Below are 25,432 nucleotides of genomic sequence, written 5' to 3'. Positions count from 1 at the left end.
ATATCTAGCAAGTGAAAGAACAGTTTTTTATACCACTTCATCGTGGTCCTGGCACACTCTACCGTCGATATCATGGAGTCAGACTGGTCCACGAGGCGCATGTTTATATTGTAATCCATTACACACTCAGGTTTCCAAACACGACGCCTGCTCTCGCTATGGTAATCAACAGAATCAGTACGGTGCATCAAGGGGCGGTGAACCGTGGACAAGAGGCTTACTTCTCTGTTGTGGTTCCACATTGTTGCAAGGATGTTGTTGGCTTTGAAGAAGACAACCTCACTCCTTGCAAGTTTCCGCCCTACCTTGACCATGTGACGCCGGTTCACCTTTACGGTTCCACAGACTCCCGTTTCATGTGTGTGAAGATAACGAGCGAGAAGAGGGCTAGTGTACCAGTTGTCGAGGTAGAGAACGTGACCACGATGAAGGTAGTCTTGTATCATCGTCTTTACCACTGCTCCCGAAAGTCCTATACTTCGATCTTCTATTATGTCTGTCTGTGCACCGGTGTACAAGACTATGTCTTGCACGTATCCAGTCCTACAGTCACACATAACAAAGATCTTGAACCCAAAACGGTGCCTTTTGCTGGGTATATACTGTCTGAATGAAATATTGCCTCTCCACAACACGAGACTCTCGTCTATGACGAGATCTCTATAGGGATAGAATGAGGATCGAAAGGTTTGCCTGAGGTGATCAAAGACCAGCCTAATTCGCCTCATTTTGCCAGTGTTGTTTGCATTTGCAGGGTCATTAGCATCATATAAATGGAGGCGACTTAGAATTTGTTGAAACCGATTACGGCTCATCACTTGACCAAATATGGGGGTAGGGGAGGGCGGTGATGATTCGGCCACTTTTTCGAAAAAAAATCATAATAAATAAAGTTTAAGAAATTCTTAAAATCTGCTTATTTCAAGGGGAAGCCACATCATTTGGCTCTTTTGTGTGCTATTGTCAGTTCTTAAACTTACGTCATTTCTTGGCAGTAATCCAAACTCTTAAGGTCTCCAAAATGGCCGAACCATCCCTCTTGGTGTGGATGATTCGGCCACTGGCGTTGGATGGTTCGGCCACCATGTGGGATGATTTGGCCACTTGCCTCTGGGGCTCAATTAAAGAATTAAATACAGTAGGGAAATTAAGAATCAAATTTTCATCTGTGCTGACATGATTTATTGGATTTATTTTTACCTAAACAATCTCCTTTCAATGAAACAAGGAACAAACAATCTCCTTATAATGAAATTAAATGGCTCTACTCTTGCCTATCTCAGATAAAATAAAAGTATAATTTTGTGAAAGAAAATATCCGAGTCAAATGAAAGCTACTTCTCTTACATGCTGTTTACTCTTAATGCATTTTAAATCCAGTGAAACTAAATCTAAAGTTGTAATACCTTTGCCTTCGCTTAGTGCTTTGTGAAACTGGTTCAGGTAATATTCCAATTATAGCGTTTCTTGAAACAGAAGCTTCATCAATTTCTGAGGGAAAGTGAAAGTTGTCTTCCTTGCTTTTGTTTGATCTCCTTAGATAACTAACTTGAAAGTCCCCGTCCTCATCCATGTTGCTCAAGAGTTTCCCAACATAAACTTTCTCTCCCTTTAAAGGATCCAGTCCTGTTACTACAAAATCATTCTCTTCTGGTGTTTTACTCATAAAGTTAACAATAGTGTCATCATTCTCTTCATTTGAGTCCTCTGAAGATTGCTTTAGTTCTTCTGTTAAAGGCTGAGTCTTCTTCACTACTCTCTACTTCTTTGATATCAGAAAACTGTAGGCTTCGGCTTATTTTCCTTGATATATTTGCCTTTTTTGTTCGATGTTTCTTTTGTTCAAGTTGATTTTTTTCTGGTGTGTCTGTAGCAATCATGCACTTTCCTCTTTTTTTTTTTTCCTCTAGCAGTTTCCTTCCTAGCTGGAGCTTTAGGAAAGGGCTGAAATTAGTCTGGAGATTTTACAAGTGAGATTGGAGACGAAGCAATGCTTCTTTCAGCTGTGGCATCTGGAAATGAACCTTCAGCTGCCTGTGAAGTGCTATTCTTGTGATGTAGCATAGAGGTTAGAAGTGAGCAAACAAGAAAAGGAGAGAGAGAGAATATGTAATTTTATAGAAAAAATCGTTAAATAAAGAAAATAAATCATTAGATAATTATGAGGGATGGTTCGGCCACCTGGCAACCCTGCCGAACCATCCCTCACTTAAAGTGGCCGAATCATCCCCCATGTATAAAGATGTACACATGGCGCCCCGAAACCCAGAGTTCATAAGCTGTTCGAGTGTTATCTACTCTCACGTCACCTATAGACAATAAATGATATTTGCACTATATATGGATAACAACCCTGAAGTATTAATGGAGCTACTGCTTACGTTGGATCACCGAAAAAGTACATAGGGGTCATGAAAAATCATAAAATCTAACCTGACGTTGCTGTTTCCAGGCCAACCAACACAAAAACACATGTGCCATCTGTCGGCAAGATCACGCAACTTCATGTGAAATCTCAATGATCTAGGTCCCCTACATTATTCAGAAAGGCCAGTGGCCGAACCATCCTCCTGGCCGAACTATCACTGCGCTCCCCTAAACATAACAGGGTCCCTAGTCCAGTAAGCAGGAATTCTATTTTTTCTTATTATACCCATCAAAAGGACAAGGGCAAAAAATAAGAACATTTCTGGAATGGAGACAGGGTAATCATAAATCATAGAATGCCTACTTCTTGTTCCCAATCTTTCACTTTCTAGGCGCTGGGCGCTTGCAAACAGGTTTGTTTGAAAAACGATCTGATCTACGAAGGCCTCACTGAAAAACAGGTGGAAAAAATCCAACCTGCTTGAATTACAGTGAATACCTGGTGCAATGCAGCCAGATCGCCCTTGCTCAGTGAAGGGGTGAATGAGGGGAGAAAAATCACTCCCATCCTCCCAGTCCCACGACACAAATCCCTCGTCCCCATCACCGCCTTCGTCTGGGTGGGGAGGAGATCCTGGTTGGGGAGGTTGGGGAGAAGGAGTACGGAGGGCTTCCCCACTGTCACTCCTCTTCCTTCTGCCTTTACCCTTTCCCTTACCCTTACGGCCTTGAGGAACATTAGGGGGCTGAGGGGATGAAATTGTTGAATATTGGGGAGCAGAAAACGTGCTGGGGAATGGTTCCTCCCCACCTTCCCCCTCCATTACCACACCACGTGCTCTTTCACGCAACTTTGCTCGACCACGTGTTAGGGGATATTGGGGAGCATAAGACGTGCTTTGGAGTGGTTCCTCCCCACCTTCCCCCTCCCTCACAACCCCACGTGATAATGAACGCACCCGCACTGGCCCACGTGATCCACTCTGCCGCCTCACACTGCGTAGGGAGAGCAATGACTCACCCACGTCACTCTCACTTTCCCTAATCCCAGGACTTTCCATTTCACTCCCCACTCCCTCCACTTCACTTCCTACCTCCCCAAACAGAATGCTAGGCCCATACCTGCTTATACGACGTGGTGTACGCTCTGGGCCACGATGTGTAATCACCTCCCATCCATACCACGTGGCAGCACGTCCCACGGCTCCGTCCTCGTCCTCGACCTCGAATTCTGCTTCCAAGGCACGCTGGGGATAGGGATATGATATACCACGTGCCTTCTTTGCCTCCTGCCCCTCTCTAGCAGCACGGTAAGTCACATACTGCCGCTTCCTGGGTGACGGAACTTCCTCGTCACTGCTGGTGGTTTCTTCCTCCTCTGGCTGCACATAATCCTTGTCCATCTCCTCGTCATCCAGTGGGGAATCACAGTCGCCGGTAAAGGTGTCCAGGGCGACTTGAATTTCGCTCATGGAGAGACCTCTCTTAGCCATGTCTGAGCAGGACCGTGGCTACCAGGTGAGTGGACGAGTGGCGGGCTAGCGCGGGTCGCGCGGGGTCGCCGAGTGTCCCCGCCTGGTGGCAGGTAGGGGAAGGTCAGGCGAGGGTACGTACCGCAAATCAAGCGCGAAATTTGAAAATTGTCGAAATTATGCACATTGCAATTGCACAACGTACTGGTATGTCGCCGGGACTGGCAAATGCAAATCGTTGCAATGTACCCATACGTCGTCGGGACGGGGCGGGTTAAGATGAGAGTGACCAGCCTCACTCATCCCTGAGTGGCATTACATGAGCAATCAACCCCAACCACCCCTTGGATATAAACCTTCACCGGCTCAATCCGATTGGAGCGCAATAATTACTCACTAAACCACCAGGCACCAAAATTTGGTTATATGGTTACCACCCAGCGTAGTAAATGGTTTCCTGGTGTACAGGAAACATTTGGCTTGTCACTAAGTGTAGAGTCACCCACAGGCAGAAGGAAGAGGAGAGAATGAAGGAAGGAAAGACAGAAGATGAAGTGTAAAGTTACCCGTAGGCAGAAGGACAAGGAAAAAATGAAGTAAAGGAAGACAAGAGGATGGAAGGAAAGAAGGACGGAGGAGAGGAAAGGGCAGACACCCGACAGCAGCACTACATTGAGTGAGTGGATGGTGAGTGCCCCCACCTACCAATGAGTAATAATAATAATAATAATAATAATAATAATAATAATAATTATAATACTGTAATAGTAACTGAGCCAGGTACACGACGTCGATGGTCATTATTTTTGTACAGACTGTGTGTGTGTGTGTGTGTGTGTGTGTGTGTGTGTGTGTGTGTGTGTGTGTGTGTGTGTATGTCGAAAACTCAAATCTCAGAAAGTATTGACTGTGGAAGGAAAAGTTATTGATAAAAGTTGTTTAGAGTCACAGGTAGGCTAGAAGAAGTAGATGGTCATTATTTTTGTACGAAATGTTTATGTGTCTGTCTGTGTGTCGAAATTATTATTATTATTATTATTATTATTATTATTATTATATTATTATTATTATTATTATTGTTATTATTATTCCATCTTGTGCAGTGTTTGTGATAAGTAGGTGCATAAGAGTCTATCTATCTATCTATCTGTTGCTAGATGCCATAATCCCGTATGGGGTGGCCATTTGACTCTGAGTTATTTGTTTTACAGGGAGGGGCACTAACCCTCCACCAACCCACTTGACACATAGGGAGCACGTATGGTTTGGTTATATGGTTACCACCCAGCGTTGTAAATGGTTTCTTGGCTTACAGGAAACCATTTGGCTTGTCACTCAATGTAAAGCCACCTGTAACGGAAAGAAAAGCATTGAGTAGTGACAGGAAAGATGGGAGAAATAGGAAGAGAGGAGGGCAGGCACAGAAAAAGAGTGATAAAGGCTAAGGACAGTAGAGGTAGACTGTGAAGTAATACTAATTTCATGGTTTGGTGTGTCGGGGGGAGCATGTGGATATTGTTAGGCATGAAAGGATTGATCTTGCTGGTGAGTCTCTTGAGTATGTGGAAGAGTTTTGTTGTATAGAAGACATGTTATGTGCTGGAGGTGGGGCTGGAGCTGGTTCTGTGACTGGAGTGAGTAATGGTTGGAAGAGAAGGAACTGTTTTCTCTTCTGACATTGAGAGGGCTCTCCTTCTGTGCTAAGGGATCTTTGTATGCGGCATGTTAGGAGTGTAATGCTGTATGGTAGTGGGACCTGGGTAGTAAAAGAAGAAGATATTCACAGACTCAGGCATACAGAAATGACAATGAGAAGGTGGATATGCAGTGCGTCCTCGAATGTGAGACCTGGGGGGGCTAGATTTATGATGGAAGAGTTAAGAGGAAGGATGGGACTGGAGTGTATTGAGACAGGTAGATTGAGATGGTAGGGGCATGTGGAGAGGATGGGGGATGACAACTGGATGCAGAAAGTGAGAAGTGTTAATGTTAGGGGTGGGGTTGCAAGAAGAAGACTGAAAAAGACCTCGGACGAGGTCATTGAGTGTGACCTCAGGGATAGGGGGACTGAATAGGGAGGCTGCCAGAGATCGAACAGCATGAAGAGCCGCCATTAGGTGATCAAGGCCAATGCATGCAAGCATGTATGAGCCTATATAAACGAAACGAAATGATGATGATGATGATTATTATTATTATTAAAATGCAGCAGGACATCAAAACAGACCACAACGAGCCACCAGAAGGAGCCCACAGAAGAGTGTACATGTCGCGAATAAGCTCCGTGCGGAAACAGCTTAAGTCCACCTGGGCCACGTGCCCCTATGACACGGAACTCACCCGCCGCCACCATAGCAAGAATACAAGACGACCTGCCGGGCAAGCTGCCCACAGATCAGACCAGGGTGGAACTGTTTCTCCAGTTCCTAACAGTACCCCTGAGATGGTTGATAGCTGCTCACCCTCCAACAGGAGACGGCCGGAAGCCGCTCTGGAGGAAACTAGGAGACGGCCTGAAGCTCCTTGGAAGGTGCCCCTTGGAGATACAGCCTGCATCTGCTCGCCCTCCTACAGGAAACGGCCTGATGCTGCTCTGGAGGAAAAGAGGAGACGGCCTGAAGCCACTCTACCCTCCAGCAGGAGGCGGCTGGTAGTTGCTCCGAAGGTGTTCCGAGACAGCTATGGCCAGTAGCCGGGCCCTACCACCAGAGACAGCCTGAAGCCGTTCCTTCATCAGGTGCCAAACCCGGTCCACCTACCCACGACTTGGAGGGAGCCCCCAGCCTGGAGGAGTATTGGAGAGGCCCTGTGACCACCACCAGGCTCTTCTCCCTGCAGCCAGTGGAGACGCCTCTGACAGACTCCAACGCCACCTGATGCCACAGCTTACTCCTGACGGAGTCCCCGACCTGCGGGGACAGCAGCCTCCCGACCGCCCCACAGACTCCCAGGCGGGACCTCCCTGCACCCAGACGCCAGAGATCCTCATCCTCCGTCAGGCGCCTGACTCAGAAGTTCAGGTGACTGTTCAGCCCCAGCCCAGTGGGCCAGACTCCCACCCTGAGCCCAGAAGCCTCGGGTCCCTACGCCCTCAGCAGTCCCGGATGAGAGAGGATGCCCCTACGCGCTGTCCCTCGCCCCCAGGACTTAGCCGCCCCTGGTGGATCCCAGGCTCATCAGTAGGGAGGTTGAGACTCCGCCACCGCCCCTGTGCCTGACTGTGACATCCGAACTGATAGTGAGTGAAAGTGAACACATGCAGCATACAGACAGTGTGGGAGTGACAGAGTAAAGAAGGCTGGTGGTTAGAGCATAAAGGAAAGTGGTGGAAAAGATAGTGCAATAGTAAGACAGTGAAGGATGGGCCTACCAGAGTGTACAGTGCCGCCATAAGACAGTGAAGATCATACATAGGCCTCTGAGTTGAAGTTCCAGTACCACCAGCTCCACCCGGGTACATAGTAAAGTAATATAAAAGTGATCTTTGGGCCAAGGTACAGTGACGGCACGTCTCGATAAGGTCACGCTTTAGGCCCAGTGTAAAATATTAACGCTACCCTGGGAAATCGGGACAGCCACGACCACCGGCCTAGGAAGTCTAAACTCTCCCACCAACATAAGTGTCTAGCTCAAGTGTTGTTCCCCTAAACCAATCTGGTCCTGTACAGTATCCTGTGTGATACTATTATTCCATATCTGCAGCCCAAGGATTATAATTGTCCAGCTCCTTTGTATTTGTGACATCTGCTCATTCCTGTGTAAGATTTAGTAATACACATGTAAGGTGTTGCCTTGAGTTTTTGTGTACTGCCTCTCTCTTCTTTGTCTAAGCTCCGGTCTAGAACGAGAACCCAGCTACTCATTAGGTGCTCTAGGGACGGGAGGCCGACCCTAAAACACCTAGCTATCTCTATCTATCTATTGCCAGACATCTCAATCCCGTTTGGGGTGGCCACAAACAAATCGCCTCCACTTCGTCCTGTCCCCCGCCATTTCACTGTCCTGCTCCCAACTCACACCCCCCTCTCTCATATACCTCTCCACCCCATCCCTCCATCTCATCCTTGGCCTCCCCCTCCCTCTTCCCCCCTCCACCTCACTCACATACACTCTCTTTGTCAGTCTTTCACCCTCCATCCTCTCCACATGGCCAAACCACCTCAGTGTGTTCCTCATAACACTTCCTATCACATCCACATCCACACCACAACGCTCCTTTATATCCTCATACGTCAGCCTGTCTCTCCATGTGACGCCACAGGCTCCTCTTAAATAACTCATTTCCACTGCTCTCACTCTTGACTTGTGTCCTTCCAACAATGTCCAAGCTTCACTTCCATACGTTAGAGTTGGTATCACAATACTGTCATGTAGTAACTTTTTCACTTCCATGCTCACTTCCCTGTTTCTTATCACTGCTTTCAAAGAACCAACAACCTTTCTTCCCTGCTGTACCCTTTCAAGCACTTCACCCTGCATACCTCCATCCTTACTCATCACACTACCCAAGTACTTAAACGTACTCACATTTTCCAATTCCTCACCATCCAACCTCGCTGTACATTCACTGACTTCACCTCTCTCAAAGACCATCACTTTACTCTTCCCTACATTCACCTTTAGAGTCCGTTTCTTGCACACTCTCCCAAACTCACCCACCAAGCCTTGCAGCTCCCCTTCATCTTCACTCAACAACACAGTATCATCTGCAAACAACAGTACAGGGAGTTTCCAGACATTATCCTCTCTCACCAGGGCCACTCCAACATCCACTATCCTACCCTGTACCTCTTTTATTACCCTATCCGTGAACAGATTGAACAACCATAGAGACATGACACATCCCTGTTTCAACCCAACCTCCAAAGAGAAAAATTCACTTAGTTCACCATCCACATGCACTGCAGGCTTAGCACCATCATACATACTCTTCACAACATTCAACAACTTTCCATCTACTCCATATATTCTTAATACTTTCCACAATCCTTGTCTATCCACCCTGTCATATGCTTTCTCCAAATCCATGAAAGCCGCATACAACTTCTTTTCACTTCTCTAGAAACACCTAGCATTACAAAAACACCTAGCATTACAATTATATTATTATTATTATTATTATTATTTTTTTTTATAATGGTAGGCAGATTTTATAAATGTATACTTTTTAGCATTCATTCACATCATGTTCAAATAGAAAAACAGTAACAGTAATCCAAAGCACTAATCCTCCCTTCTCTTCCAGGTACCCGAATACTACTATGCCTATGGTCCCACAGTTGATGGAGTGGTCATCGACACAACCTTCGACACTGACCGCCAGGCCTACATCAACCGCCTCTCCTCCTATGACCTCATCTTCGGTGTGACCCCCTCTGATGCCTTCTTCACCTTCAATGAGAATGACATCAAGACTGGCTTCGAGATGGACAAGAGAAATAAGATCTTGAGAACCTTCATTAGGAATACATATAAGTGGGTGTTGGCTAAATATTTATGACATGGCCCTACATTGACCATTATAATTAATACAGTATTATTATTATTATTATTATTATTATTATTATTATTATTATTATTATTATTATTATTATTATTATTATTATTATGTAGTGCTGCCTACTTCTTGGTAACTTGCTTTAGCCTTTATCATTCTTTCTCTATGCCTGCCCTCCTCTCTTACTGTTTCTCCCATCTTTCTTGTCACTTCTTATTGCTTTTCTTTCCTTTACAGGTGGCTTTACATTGAGTGACGAGCCAAATGGTTTCCTGTAAACCAAGAAACCATTTACAACACTGGGTGGTAACCATATAACCAAACAATACGTGCTCCCTATGTGTCAGCAAGTGGGTTAGTGGAGAGTTAGTGCCCCTTCCCATAAAACAAATAACAAAGTCAAATGGCCACCCCTTTTGGGATTTTGGCATCTGGCAATAGATAGATAGATAGATAGATAGATAGATAAGTAGAGGTAATGACATTTTTGGTGTATGGTATGTGTTATCATTTGATTTTCTTCTTCCTGCATACTGTACTTCTTTCATACTTAGGCTTTCCATACTGCTTGATCTCTCACATCCTTTCTATGCAATTCCTTATCCCAGAGGTCACACTATATGACCTTATCCCAAGTCTTTCTTGGTCTGCCTCATGAAACTCCACTCACATTGTTTTCACCCCTCAGCCTCCGCTCCTGGGTGTCATCCTGATCCTCTCCACTTCTGATTAGTCTTGGAAAGCCCAAATAGTACCCTAGTCTCTTAAAAACCCATAATTAGCCTTAAAGAATCCCCCAAAACACTGAAAACCCATAGAGACTTCTAGAGTACCATGACATGGTTCATAATTATTTTCTCTTAATTACAACCTAAGTAATTATCATATACTCCTCTGTGTTCCGTAGACTTTCCTAAATATCTGCAGAATTATTCCATAAAATCCAGAATAACTCCAGAAGTATGTATTCTATTAAGTACTCAGATATTGTCAGGAGTTCATAATCTAGCAAGTTACCAAGAATAAATCCCAGAGCAGCCAGAATAGTGTACCTCCAGAAACTCCATAAATAATGTATCCAAGGAAACACTCATAAGCTATACCTAAAATTGATGTCTACCTCTTCAGACATTAGGCAAGGATCATGGTGACAGTGAAGAGCAAAGCCAGATTTTGTCACATTATGTCCTGAATTACCATCCAAGAAATTAATTTCCCCGAGAAAAGTTCTAAGAAACCCATAAGAGCTGCAAATTATCCTCAAAAATTACCAGAAACAGCTCCCAGATTATCCAAAATAGTTCTGTAATTACTGTACCCATAATAACTCCAGAATTACTCAACCTCAGTTTCCCCCAGATTAATCTGAAATGCCTATTCCAGCTACCACTTGACAGAGATCATGGCAACGGTGATCAATGAGTACACAGATTGGGAGCGACCTGTACGACACCCGATCAGCACCCGGGATGAGACCCTGGCTCTGCTCTCCGATGCCCTTTATGCTGCCCCCGTCATGCACTCTGGGACCCTTCATGCACATGGCACCAGCTCCACATACCTCTATGTCTTCGATCACCAGACGAGGAGTGGTGATTTTGATCATGTTAGTTTGAGGGGTTTGTTTTGTATGCCTCTGTGTAGCTGCCTTCTCTGCTTTTGTACAGAGTAATTTTTTCCCATCAGTATTACCTCACTATTCATCTATTCTTCTAGCTCCACATATTTGTAGATCACTGGACAAGGAATGGTGATATTGAGCATGTTGGTTTTGAGAGTCTTTATCTTTTGTCATCCTCAGTTTCTCTGCATCACTGCTACCCTCTCTGTCTCTTTCTTTCTTTATGTCTGTTCCTCTAACTTCAGTTACTTCTGTCTTAGATCACCAGACAAGAAGCAGAGACTTAGTATGCTGATATGAGGGGACTTGTGCCATATCTATCCTATACCTGCCTGTGTCTTTATTTCCATATGTGTGTGTGTGTGTGTGTGTGTGTGTGTGTATTTACCTATTTGTATTTACCTATTTGTAGTATACAGGAATTGAGCAATGCTCGTGTTGTCCTGTCTCCATATCCACATTTATCAAGTCTACCTTTACACACATGAATGTTTTTCTCATGCACCACCTCTTTGTCTAAGTCGTTCCAAATATTTAAGAATATACCTAATTGTGATATACACGGAATGTACTATGCTCGTGGGTTTCCGTCGCTGTTTCTCAATAAGTCGAATTTAACTTTAAACTCGTTTATGTTTTTAGACTGGACGATCTCTTTGTCCAGGCTATTCCATAAGTCTATACTTCTGTAAGGAAAGCTATATTTCTTGATATCCTTCAAGCAGCTTGACTTTTTCAATTTCATTCCATGTCCTCTTGTTGCTCTCTTATCCCATACAAACAGATCTTCTTTGTCAATTTTATCTACTCCCACCATGGTCCTGAACACCGCAATCATGTCTCCCCTCTTTCTCCTTTCCTCTAACGAAGGCAAATCCAGTTTTTCCAGCCTCTCTCTGTATGACAGGTCTGTCAGACTGGGGACCATCTTGGTTGCTGTTCTTTGTATTCTCTCAATCTTGTTTATATCTTTCTTTTTGTGTGGGGACCACACTACCGCTGCATATTCTAACCTGGGGCGGATCATGGCCACTATCAATTTTTTCATCATTTCCTCATCCATATAATGAAATGCTACTCTTATGTTAGTCAAGAGCTTATAAGTCTCTCCAACTATCTTGTTAATGTGCTTTTCTGGTGACAAACTATCTTGGACCAGCACTCCCAAATCTTTCTCTTCTCTCCTTTTTGTGATTAATTCATTACCCCAAAAATAATTCAGTGATGGTCTCCTGGTACTTTTACCCATTTCCAATATTTTACATTTCTTTACATTAAATTTCATTTCCCACGTCCGGCTCCAATTGTGTATCCTATCCAAATCCTCCTGCAGTATTTTACAATCCTCCTCAACCTCTATCTTCCTCAAGATCTTTACATCATCAGCAAACAGACTCGCATAACTGTTCACTCCATCTACCATATCATTTACATAAATCAGGAACATTACTGGCGCCAACACTGAGCCTTGAGGGACTCCACTTGTTACTTCCCTCCATCCAGACATCTTTTCCTTTATTACTGTCCTCATTTGTCTGTCTCTCAAAAAGTCTCTCATCCATTCCAGAAGTTTCCCCTTTAGTCCTCCTATATATTCTAGTTTCCACATTAGTCTCTTATGAGGTACCTTGTCAAAGGCCTTCTCTAAGTCTAAGTACACACAGTCCACCCAACCATCTCTCTCCTGTACCACATCAATCGCTCTTGAGTAAAAGCTCAACAAGTTTGAAACACATGACCTTCCACTTCTGAATCCAAACTGACATTCAGCCAAAATATTCATCTCTTCCAGATATTTTATCCATCTGTCTTTCAGGATTCTCTCACACAATTTTGCGACCATGCTGGTTAGAGACACTGGTCTATAATTCAGGGGTTCTTCCCTGTTTCCTCCCTTGTAAATTGGTACCACATTTGCCCTCTTCCATTCTTTTGGCACTTTCCCCTCTTCCAGTGAGCATACAATTAAGCTGTGAATTTTATCCGCCAGTTGTTCTCTGCATTCCTTCAGTACCCAATTAGAAATTCCATCAGGTCCTGGGGCTTTCCTTACATCTTGAGTTTCCAGTAATTTATACACTTCCTGCACCTCCACTTTTATATCTTTCATCACCGGAACATTTCTAATCACTCCCTCCCCTTCCACAAGCTCCTTTTCTTTAGTGAAAACTGACTGGAAACGTTTGTTCATTATTTCTGCTTGCATTGCCGCATCATTAAAGACCTCTCCATCTACTTTCAGCTTGGTGATTCCTTCCTTTTGTTTCAGTTTGCCATTAACAAATCTATAAAACAGTTTGGGTTCATCCTTGCATTTGTCAATTATACCTTTTTCAAAATTCCTTTCTTCTTCCCTACGTATTCTTGTATATTCGTTTCTTGTTCTTTTATATTCTTCCTTTGTTCTGTCGTTACCTCTCTTTCTCCAATTGTTCCACGCCTTATCTCTCTCTTTTTTGGCTATCATACACCTTCTATTAAACCACTCCTTTTTCCTGTTTTCTTTCCCTCTTACTCTTGGTACAAATTTTTCCACTCCCAAATTATAGAGGTCTAGAAAGATATCCCACTTCCTCTGTATCTCTCTTGTTTCTCTGAATTTTCTCCAATCCGCATTTTCAAAAAAGTTTCTCAATCCTGTAAAATTTGCTTTGCCAAAGTTGTATCTTCCCTGTCTATGAAGCTCGTCTCTTGGCTCGACGTTTCCTATTAACATCTGGAACTCAATGACCACGTGATCACTTTTTCCCAAAGGACAGAGATATTCCAATGATTCTATTACATCAGGTTCTTTGGTGAACAGTAAATCTAACCTTGCTGGTGTGTCCTCACCTGTGTGTGTGTGTGTGTGTGTGTGTGTGTGTGTGTCTTTATATCTGTGTATTATGTTTCTCTGTCTCTGTATTTTTTCTGTGCATCTCTGCCTGTGTCTTTATATCTAGGTGCTGTGTGTTTCTCTGTCTCTGTCTTTACAGTATTTGTGCGTGTCTCTGCCTGTGTGTTTATTTTTATGTTTCTCTGCCTTTGTCTTTATTTCCATGTATGCTTCTCTGTCAGTCAGTAGATTTCAATCTCCTTTTTTCTATAAGTGCCTGGATGGGCTGATCTGTATACAGTCGGTGTTGGCTGGTCACCCATCTTTGAATGTTCTGGACTACAGTAGCTTGGTCTGAGGCCTTTACACTTCATGAGGCATAATATGGGATTGCTGGTTATCCTTCTGTTTTTACTTTATTTGTGAGGTGGAATCAGGTTTCTGGGGGTTTGAATAATGAGTGAGTGAGTGAGTGTGTCCTCAGTCACTGGACATAATGCTGATTATGGTAGTTCTTCCTTTGTTGTGTTTTTTCTCTTTCTTTCTATAACCCTCCTTTCTATAATCCTCCCCAACCTCATCTTTAGGTTGGAAACAGGAGGTTGGGATAAAGATGGTTTATTTATTAATCTCCCAAAAATTAACTAACATGCCATCATTATCCCCTGCAGCAGCGACTTGGATGCGTCCATGGGGAGGAGCTGCCATATGTGTGGGGGGCTCCTCTGGTTGATTCCTTAGCACACTTCCCCACCAACTACACGCAGCTTGAGGCAAAGTTGTCAGAGTATGTGCTCACCTACTGGACCAACTTTGCCAGAACAGGGTATGTAAGATGATGCCAGAACAGGGCATGAGGGTATGTGAGATTATTCATTTTTCAAATTTACTATAAATGCCATTATCTTCACTGTCATTGTCATCATTGTAACCTTTCCTTTCACCAGTATATAAAATGGAGTTATTTTGTTCTGTTTCAACTTCAAGTCCTTTACTGACCCTTTTTATGAGCAGTGTAGACATCTGCAGCTGGACTGTGTTTTGTAGGTAAGAATGACCAGTTGCTCATTCGTGAATGTTTTTAGTTTCATTTCGTTTATAAAGGCTCCAACATGCTTTCATGCATCAGTCTTGGTCACCTAATGGCAGCTGTCCATGTTGTTTGATCTCTGGCAATCTCTCTAGCCAGTCCTGTATCCCGCATCCCTTAGGTCACACTCAGTGATCTCATTCCAGGTCTTTTTAGTCTTCCTCTTGCAACTCTACCCCTGATGTTCACACTTCTCACTTTCTGCACCCAATTGTCATCGCCCATCCTCTCCACATGCCCAAACCATCTCAATCAGCCCTTCCTTATTGCAACACCAATACACTCCAGTCCCTTCCTTCCTCTCAACTCTTCCATCATAAACCTAGCACCCCCAGGCCCCACATTCAAGGATGCACTACACAGTCACCTAATCATTGTCATTTTTGTGTGTCTGATTCTACTAGTATCCTCTTTCTTAACTGCCCAGGTCTCACTACCATACATCATTACTCTCCTAACACATGCCACATACAAAGATCTCTTAGCACAGAGGAAGAGTCATCTCAGTACAAGGAGAGGCAACAGCTCCCCTGAACTTCTTACAACCACTCCTTACTCTAGCCACAGAGCTAGCTCCAGCCCCACCTCCAGCACATAACATGTCCCTCAAGTAACAAAACTCATCCAAACACTCAAGAGACTCACCAGCAAGTTCAGTCCTTTCATGCCTGACAGTCTCCACATACTTTCCCCAACACACCACATACATGAAATCAGCATTTTCTTGCAGTCAGCTTCTAATTCCACTACATCTCTTATGCACCCACTTATTACAAATACTGCACGAGATGAAATTGCTTCCCACACCCTTGTGGCACACCATGCAGGGCCATTCTCCCACTTCTTGTACATTACCTCCACCATCCCTAGAAAGTATCATGTGAGCAATTAACGCCTGTGGAGTCACATGGAGAGACAGGCTGACGAATGAGGATATAAAGGAGCGTTGTGATGTGGATGTGGATGTGATAGGAAGCGTTATGAGGAACACACTGAGGTGGTTTGGCCATGTGGAGAGGATGGAGGGTGAAAGACTGACGAAGAGAGTGTATGTGAGTGAGGTGGAAGGGGGAAGAGGGAGGGGGAGGCAGAGGATGAGATGGAGGGATGAGGTGGAGAGGTATATGAGATAGGGGGGTGTGAGTTGGGAGCAGAGCAGTGAAATGGCGGGGGACAGGGCGACTTGGAGGCGATTTGTTTGTGGCCACCCCAAACGGGATTGAGGCGTCTGGCAATAGATAGATAGATAGAATTAACGCCTACCATCACGTAGATTTTGACCTTTACAGGCCACATCCAGTTGGAACACCTTAACCCACTCGATTATTGGGTGTCCATGTGCTGGTTACACACTTACTACCCACCATAGTAGCTGTCTAGTTTCCTGAGTTACAGGAAACCATTTAGCTTATAACATGATACTGAAACATTTGTAGGCAACAGTGCATGAATAAGTGGATGCTGAGTGTCCTTACCTACCTTGAGTAACTGTGAGAGATTGGTACGGTAGCTCATTGAGAGAATGGTGAAATATTGTGACTTGGCTGATAAAAGATTAAGAGGTAACTGATGAAGTATTGCGAAGGAATTGGTGAAGGATTGTTAGGGGAATTGCCGAAGATTTGGGGGAATTTGTAAAGGACTGTAGGTAATCATCATCATCATCATCATCATCATCTTCATCATCATCATAAATCATCATCATCATCATCATCATCATCATTATCATCATCATCATCATCATCATCATCATCATCTCATTGGAACCTCCACTCTCCCACATTTTGATGGCCATATTAGAACCTCTACTTTGTCTTTATACAGTTCTTTCATTATTTCAGTCACTCCTCCTCTTCTTAACCACAGAATAGTATGCTGCATCACTCCCTTCTTCCACATCACATAAAGTCTTGCTTTTCCAGCATTACCCTCACTCTTATGTCTGTAACTTTATTTGGACCGTAAATGGACTGGTGAAATGTTTATGAAATTGATAGAGAATTGTGAGAAGACCAATGAAGCATTGTCACTGCCTGTCAGAATACTTGATAATCAGCAACATCACATAGTAAGACCAAAGGGATATCATCTTATCTGCTTCCATCATCATTATTATACAAATGAATATTGAATGCCAGCTTTGCTGCAAAAGCATGCTTTGCCAACTTACCATATCTTATTAACACAAATCCAAATTCAAGAGCCAAATCAGTAATACTTTCCACACCAAGATCTTGTTCACCCCTCCTTCCATCATCTCATTATACAGTGCCGCATTACCATTGCCAGTTCACCTTCCCAACTCCACATACCACTGCTGGAGTGTAGTATCTTTATATGAAGCCAATCATACGTAAATTCTTCCACTTTTTCCAGTCTCCCTGTTCTTCAGCACATCACAGTGCAAGTCTTCTATCTCAACATCCTTTTTTTTTACTTGTACCATGATATCTTGCCACTCACAGATACACAGAACTCTTCACCAGTATGCAGAGCTCCTGTTCACTATTATGTAGCACAAAGAATCATTGACATACATCATATCTGAAATACATCATCCCCCATGATTAATCACCAGCTTCGCTTTCCTTTCCAGTGCTCTTTTTTTTTTTACTTTCTTTCTTTCTTTCTTTCACTTATAACTCATATTTCCATCCATGTGTGTATTTAACAACAATGAGACATCACACATCTTTGTGCTGCTCCAACAATGTTGTTGAACTGTTCACTCAGTCATCCATCTACCCTGACACATGCTTCACTACCATCAGGAAAATTCACATTCACTTAATAGTTCTCGATCAACACCATACACATGTAACATACTCCATAATCTCATCCTATACACTTTGTCATACACTTTATTACTGTATATGATAAATGCCATAAGTTTTACAATCCTTTTTACTGTCTTCTCTGCCCTTAGTACTACTGTAATTTGATCCACATATTCCCTCTATTCCTGAATCCATAAGTAAATACTGTACAGTACAGTACAAGAAATAAATGCAAACCATATATGAAATAAATAAAAAATGAATACTTTGCCAAAGCATGACTCCATCTTGCAGGAACCCTAGTGAACCAGCCAGCGGGACCTCAGCCTCTGAACGGGGGCCAGAGAAGAGTAGGAAAGCATTACCCGAGTGGCCAGCCTTTGATGATATGCACCGCAAATACATTGACCTCGGTAGGCTTAGGGATCTCTCAAGCCCAGTTTTGGTACAGTTAGTTACCCAAAACAGCCCAAACAAACGTGACCAGCCCCTCACTTTTTAAATTTAGCCCAGCCTACTCAAATGATACAGAGAGGTATACAGATCGATTTGAACAATACTAGGCTCAGATTTTGTAAAGAATAAAGTGCAAAATATTATGGTACCAGTTGAGCAGTGCAGGGTGGACTCCCAGTACTTCGGTTACTAACTAAGATTATGAAGATAACATTTCTTTTAGGTAGGCAGTTATTGAGCTTTTTTCAGTATTTTCCTTAGAAAATGAGAATTTCGTAATTCATTGATATGAATGGCACACAGTTTTCTGCAGCACAACAAGGCATATAAAACAATCACCACACAAACATTACTAGACCCATTTCAGCAACATCCCACCTTCTGACATTCCAGCACTAGCAGGGAAGAAATGCCAACATACTCATTTCATGTGCAGGGCACTACAGCACTTTGATCAGAATACTGTTTTACATGTACATACTCTCCCTCCCAACATCCACCCATCAGAGGTGTCCTCAAATATAGATAATCAAGTTCATCTAGCTTGGGGTAGCTAAGAAAACCACTCAGCCCTCTGCAGTTACCAGCTTAGATTTGAGTTGGATGCAGTCACAGATGGCATGTTTCCTGCTCCTTGAATAGGCCCACACAACACACCACATGTAATGCAGCATTGCACACCACATGCAGCACTAAGATACAGACACAGTATTAGCCGTGTGTAGAACAATGGGATGACCTGATAGGAGTAGTTGCTTGCCTGTGGTTGATTGGTCTGCTGGGCCAGGCAGACCAGAGTTGACCAACAACACAACAGTCAGAGAAGAGAATCACAGTTCCATCTCCCACCACTAGTGTTGCAGGAACTGTGAGACTGCCTGTCACCATCAGTAATGATCATTGGAGAAATCATAATCTCACTGTATGTCAGTAGAGGAAGGGGAATGGGGATGCCTGTCCTCACCCATTCCTGTCCCATTTTGTTGCCTTTTACAACATGCATGAAGAATGTAGGTTGCATTTATTTATTTATTTATTTTTTTTTAACACATCTCCAGATCTGTGAATTAGCTTAAGATATATCATAAATACTGAAAAACTCTACGTAAAACTAACTCTTTTTGTATAATGTAGGCTAAATGTCAGTTACCATGTAATGTTATAGTGCATCAGGGAAAATTTGCAGTAACTTAAATTATTTATTCCATTTTGAACCAGACATCAAGCCCCGGGTGAAGGCACACTACCGATCACACCAGTTGAGCTTCTGGCTGCATCTAGTACCACAGCTGCACCAGGCAGGGAGGGATGCACCTGAGGAACACCATCAGCTTGAGAACCACAACGATTGGTCTTCCTACAGAGGCTATGTCAGGTCACAACCAGTCACCAGGTACATTATATGCTGTATCGGGGCATAGCCAGGATTTTCATTAATGGGTTCACTACTCTGTAGAGCATGTTCACTGAGTCCTGTGGATGTAATGTGTCACATATGTATATTGTTTGCATTGTTTTGTTATGAAAGGCATCATGCATGGTTGCATTTGGCACCCTTGTTCACCAAATGGAGTCTTTCTGTGCTAAACATTTCTTGTTAGCACTTCTTTTCATTCCTTACTGCTTAGATCACTTCATACTTCTTTATCCCATCTTCGTAGGTCTAAGTCTTAGTGCTTTACCCTCCCCATTCACACTCTTAGATCTTTTCACATGGCATCAGAATATTTTAGAATTGCTATTTTCACCTGTCAGCAAGAGTTTCTTAAATCTCACCTTTGTACAAAAACTGTTGTTTTTGTTGTTGTGACTCTAATATGAAATAATGTAAACCTGGTGGACTGCAGACTTAAGTTACCCTTCTTCTACAGGTTGCCATCCTCCTTTCCTGGGATAGAGAGAGAGTTGAAGTACATATATATAACTGGGCTGTGTAGCTGCCTACAGTAGTCCATCGATTATCTGTACAGTCCGTATCCGTTCATGCTTCGTATCCATTCATTAGGCCTTGGCTATATTATACTTGTAATCAGATTTGTTTGTCCGTAACCATTCATTAAAGCTCCGGCTTCAGCAGCCAGCCGGCCGACAAAGTACAAAAAATCCATTCAGTGGCTCACCGGCTTCTATGTCCACATGCGGGTAATAGACCCTAACCCATGAGGTCCCATGTGTTCAAAAATCCATATTCCGTCTTCTGTTTCCTTTATTTTGATTTTGGCATGTTCAGTGTTAATCCATGAAGGTCCTTATACAGTATATCAAAACATAAAAATGGAAGACAAGTTGACAACTCTAATTACTGTACGTTGGACAATGTTGATCGGAAATAATCCTTCCCCTCAGTCATAGATAAGAGGTGGTTGAATAGTAGCCACTGAACCAGCAATCTGTATCATGGCCCCAAAAGTTAGAAAACTTTATTTCAGGCAGGTATAATTTTCACTTAATCTAGTATATGAGTAGAGTAGAACAGTGGAAAAGAATGAAGGAGAAGCTGCAAAAATGTCAAAGACTCGCTGGATTTTTCCTGCCTTCAAGTAAATCTAAGACTGAGGCTGAGTTAGTTTGTTAGAGCATAAAAATACTTCATCAGCACTGTTTAATGTTAATGTAATTAGAGAAGAGGATCATTTACATTGTCGGCTGTAAATATATTTATAGCCTTTCTAGTTTATTTATACTGTACTTTGTTTTTAAATTAGTTGACTTTGTTCATTAGTGATATTTTTATGTTCAGATACATGTTTTCCATGTAATATAAACTCATTTCACATTAATTTTTGCTTACAGGTACTGTAATGGAGATTTTTTTCTACCACCAAAGGAAAACTCATTGCTTCTCAGAGATCCAAAAGAGATTATCCATCAGTCTTCAGGTTCCTCAGAGTCTGAGTTTTCAGACATGTCCTCCTTACAACAGTTCTTGGACATTTGTGTGTGTGTTTTTTTCTTTTTAAGGAATGGTGACAGTTGTTGATTTTCCCAGAAACTTTCAGAATTGTACAGTAATGACAGCTACTTTACTGTATAAACTCTCATCTAGTTTCTGTTATGCTACCCCAAGTAGCACATTCTTTTCTTCAGGAAAAATTTTGGGGATGTAATCAGTAATTTGAACAGTGTTGTCCAGCAAATCATCCATGGATTGTCTGTGTCTCTATTGTAAAAGTAGCTTTTTGCATCACTGTGTGCATTTTTAAAAGGGTTAACAGTTGAAAGGCATATTTGTGAGTATGCACACTAATTAATGGCAAAAGAAAAATATTTACAAACCATGAATAGTGTAATTACCATTCTGAAGATCAGCTGCAGCTGATTCTATTATCATTTCTGTTAAGACACCAGAGAATAATTACACCTGTAGACAGAGGCACCACTCATGGTGCCTTATGCGACTTAAGCTTATTAATTGCCCTAAGTATTTCCCTCTTACTAAACACTGCATGTACCACTGGTCTGCTTTCACCTTTATCCATGCCTCAACTACTGTATTGCTTCATTTTTTCATATCTTCTAATACCAGAGAAGTAAAATATTATCTCAAATTCTCAGTATATTATCATCCTGTAGCACATTACTATCTGCAATATGAATTTTACTATTCACTCCTTGTTTCACATTCAACCCTCCAGCTTCCTTCAGTGCCTTTTTCCTTCCTCTTCTGTCTTTCTTTACTTCATTCTTTCCTCATCCTTCTGCCTGCGAGTGACTTTACACTCCCTCTTCTGCCTCTTTTTTCCTTCATTCCTTCCCCTTCCTTCTGCCTGTGGGTGACAGTACACTGAGTGACAAGCCAAATGGTTTCCTGTACACCAGTAAACAGTTAACTATGCTGGGTGGTAACCATCCATCCATCCATCCATCCATCATCCAGTCCTACGTTGCCCCATGAGGAGCGTAGGAGCCCAGGGCTATGCAAGTTGGTCCTGACATTTAAGATGAGGTGGTAACCAAATAACCAAATTATGGTGCCTGGTGGTTTAGTGGGTAATTACGGCACTCCAGTTGGATTGAGCAAGTGAAGGTTTACATCCAAGGGGTGTTTTGGGTTTATTGCTCATGTTATGCCACCCAGGGATGAGTGAGGTTGGTAACTGTCATCTTAAATGTCAGGACCAACTTGCCTAGCCCCAGGCTCCTACGCTTCTCCTAGGGCAACGTTGGATTGGATGATGGATGGATTATTAAATTGATCACTTATCCTTCATCCATATTCATCATCCACTTTCTTCATATCTTTGTTTATCATCCATTTTACTCTTTCTTTCAGACTCATATAATTCTTTTTCCTCATACTTTTCTAGGTACGTTTTTTGGAGCATCTTCTTCCATGCCTCCTTTTTCTCCTTCAGAGCTAAATGTGTACCACAATTAAGCCATTTATATCCTCTCTTCTTTCATCTTTTCACTGTGTTCTTACTAAATCCTACTTCAGCTATATGTTATATCCATCTTAACATCATTCCACACTCTTTCTATATCTGTCTTTTCATTTACTTGCACACCTGTATTTTATGCTGCCTGTCTCACCCATAACCTAACACTTTTTGTAGTTTCATTCTCCTGATTCATCAACCTTATTCTCTTTATCAATACTGATTTCTTCCATTTATGTCCTTGCATTTATTTTGATTTTAATCTCTAATACTGTGTTGCAGAGTGATCTGAACCAAAGTCTTTTTTCCTCCCAGATGATGGAGTAAGGTAGGAGAACCATAAGACAGAAATTTAAAATTTACCAGGAGGATGCCCAGTGAAAGTATCCACATATCACTCATCCCGTGGGAATTCTGGCTGTACCTCACAAATCTGCCTGTGAGCCCATTATCTTTTTTTTTTTTTCTTCTTTTTTTAAATATATGTGTAAAGCTCCTCCACCAGATCTTTTTCCTTCTCCACTTCTTCCTCCTCCATATTTTTTTATTCTTCCTCCTCCTCTGTATCTTTTTCTTCATCCTCCTCCACATTTTCCTTCTCTTTTTTCTCCACATTTTCCTCCATCTTCTCCTCTTCCTCCACATTTTCCTCCACCTTCTCCTCTTCCTCCACATTTTCTTCCACCTTCTCCTCTTCCTCCACATTTTCCTCCTCCTCTTTGTAAAACACAAACCTAATTATTGTATCAATCCACAGAGTGATCCTGCCTCCCGAGACAACAACTGAGGCTACAACAACCCGCCAGTACAATGTGTCAGCAGTACTGCAGTCAACACCTGCCAGTCTTGATGGCAGCAATGGGACAGGAAGGCATGCCTCACTCAGTGACGGCTTTGCAGCGTACTCTACAGCTCTGTCAGTCACTATTGCAATTGGCTGCTCACTTCTCATCCTCAATGTGCTCATCTTTGCAGGAGTTTATTATCAGAGGGACAAATCACGCATGGAAGCAAAGAAAGTGGCAGAGAATGGAGGACTTCTGCCAGCTCACAGTATAAGTGGTGATGTTCATACCCCATCCACACCAAGCCTCTCTGCCAAGGCAGAGATACCAAGTAGAACAGGGTCTAGTGGTATGAAGCCTCCCCCACCTACACCCATGACACAAACCACCCACTTACCCCCCCCAGAATTTGCAGACTACCCTACACAGTCTCCCCATTATGGTACAGCCCATGGTGTTTCTCACCTCCACACACTTCCCCGCAAGAATATCACCTGCGATGGCCAGCAAGTAAGCACAAGCCTGACGCTCTCTGTGCCTCGTGCTCCACCCCCACCCCAGGTCCCAAGCCAGGGTACAGAATCTCAACCACTTCTAAAACAAACGTCCTTTTCTCTCACCTCTCCAAACACCTCCACCCCTTCCAAGAGCCCCACGAAAGAGTCTAATGTGGGAGAACTACGAGTATAGCGTCACTAAAGTAACCTTGTCATTTCCCCCTGCCCAGTCCCACGCTCAGCCTCGTCCACGACCCATCTCTGCTACACCCCTACTACCTGTGCTGTCTGCTTAGATATGGTAGAGTTCCAGTCATTTATCCTTGTGGGCTATGTTCATAATTGTTTATTAATACAAGCATCAGATGTATATGATATCCTATATGGTAAATTTTCCAACCCTGTGTGTATTACCATGTTGCTGCTGCTCAAATACCAGAAGGATCCAGAACACAAGAACACACCCTCAGTGAGATGAAACTGCCAGTGTAAATATAATGCAGCACCTCTTGGCATACAAGATGTACATGTTTTTCCCCATTTTAAAAATGTGTGCTTTTTTAGTCGAAAAATGAATTGTATGTCAAAGCAGTGTACATTACTGACAAGATGATACAGTGTGAATTGCAAATGCAGTAGATGACTAGTGAAAACCATTATTACATGAAGAACTGCAGACATTATCTGTCACACCATACAGTAAGTGTAAGGGAACTGGAGGAATCTTATATCCTGGACTAAGAAAGGTAGCTTATATATAAGGCTACCCTAGGCAGCTAAAATAGAGTTTGCCAAATTGGTGATAACTAGACAATACCTGATCATAATATTAATACCAAGTAGTTATGAACTGTTAGTATGGACATGGGACAGTGAAGTGAAACTTGGTATATAGCTGCTTATGTGATAGCCTCAGATTATGATGATAATCTGCCGGACCATCAGATACAAATTTGATAGTTGTGCTTGGGAAGTTTGCAAACAGGAAACTATACAGGCACTTTATGTACAGTGGTGTTATTTCTCATCATCAGAGAGGTAACAAGTTTCATACACTTGACCATGACATTCATCTTCAGTCTAGAAGTCTGCATAGTGGGCCAAGAAAGAACACAACTCATGTAGGTTGCAAGAGCAGTCTTGATACAGTATTAAGCAATTGCATTTTTAAAATCATAGAAGAGTACTTGGTGACCTATATGTATGAGTAGAAAATGTCATATTTTGGGTATATACTGTGCTGAAGTGGTGTGCAGCTGCCTGAGAAGACTGGCTTGTAGCTCCCTTGTGACATGGTACCCAATAGTGTTTGGGACACTTGTACATACAATGCACTCATGTATTGTTTCCAGTGTGCTGGAGAAACTTGCACATCATGTAAAGCCAGCAGAAGTTTCCATTTTTACTCTTTTAATTGAAAACTGTAATATAGATGGAATGTGAGTGAGTGACTCTGCTACTTCTCTCTGAGTTTCCAGGAGCTACAACATGACAGCCATGTTCTCTTTATTACTTTAAATGTTTCTTGTGATGGTTTACTAGATGTACCATTTTCTTTTGCCCTTATGTCAGTATACCAGCAGTGACCAGACCATAACATTCAAATATGTCATGAGCAATCCATGAAAATATGAATGGCTTTGAAATTCAGTCCCTACTTGCTGCTGAACATGATA

General features: G+C 42.6%; 1 protein-coding gene across 1 annotated transcript in view; it reads left to right on the top strand.

Moving 5' to 3' along the window:
• The window catches only part of LOC145391403 (neuroligin-2-like), a 75,354-nt gene extending 51,405 nt beyond the window's left edge, over positions 1–23,949 (top strand). Inside the window, exons 5-10 of the mRNA XM_080266011.1 lie at positions 9,085–9,314; positions 10,720–10,942; positions 14,444–14,598; positions 17,934–18,052; positions 19,314–19,488; positions 23,232–23,949. Coding sequence (XP_080122137.1) covers positions 9,085–9,314; positions 10,720–10,942; positions 14,444–14,598; positions 17,934–18,052; positions 19,314–19,488; positions 23,232–23,949 — 1,620 coding nt within the window. The remainder of the gene's footprint in view (positions 1–9,084; positions 9,315–10,719; positions 10,943–14,443; positions 14,599–17,933; positions 18,053–19,313; positions 19,489–23,231) is intronic.
• The last annotated feature ends 1,483 nt before the right edge of the window (positions 23,950–25,432 follow it).

Source organism: Coenobita brevimanus, chromosome 18 (genome assembly GCF_032717465.1).
Source record: "Coenobita brevimanus isolate Jiangsu-jjx chromosome 18, ASM3271746v2, whole genome shotgun sequence".
NCBI classification, from domain to species: Eukaryota; Metazoa; Arthropoda; class Malacostraca; order Decapoda; family Coenobitidae; genus Coenobita; species Coenobita brevimanus.
Note: the sequence above shows the minus strand (reverse complement) of the source record. Positions and strands in the feature narration are given on the sequence as shown.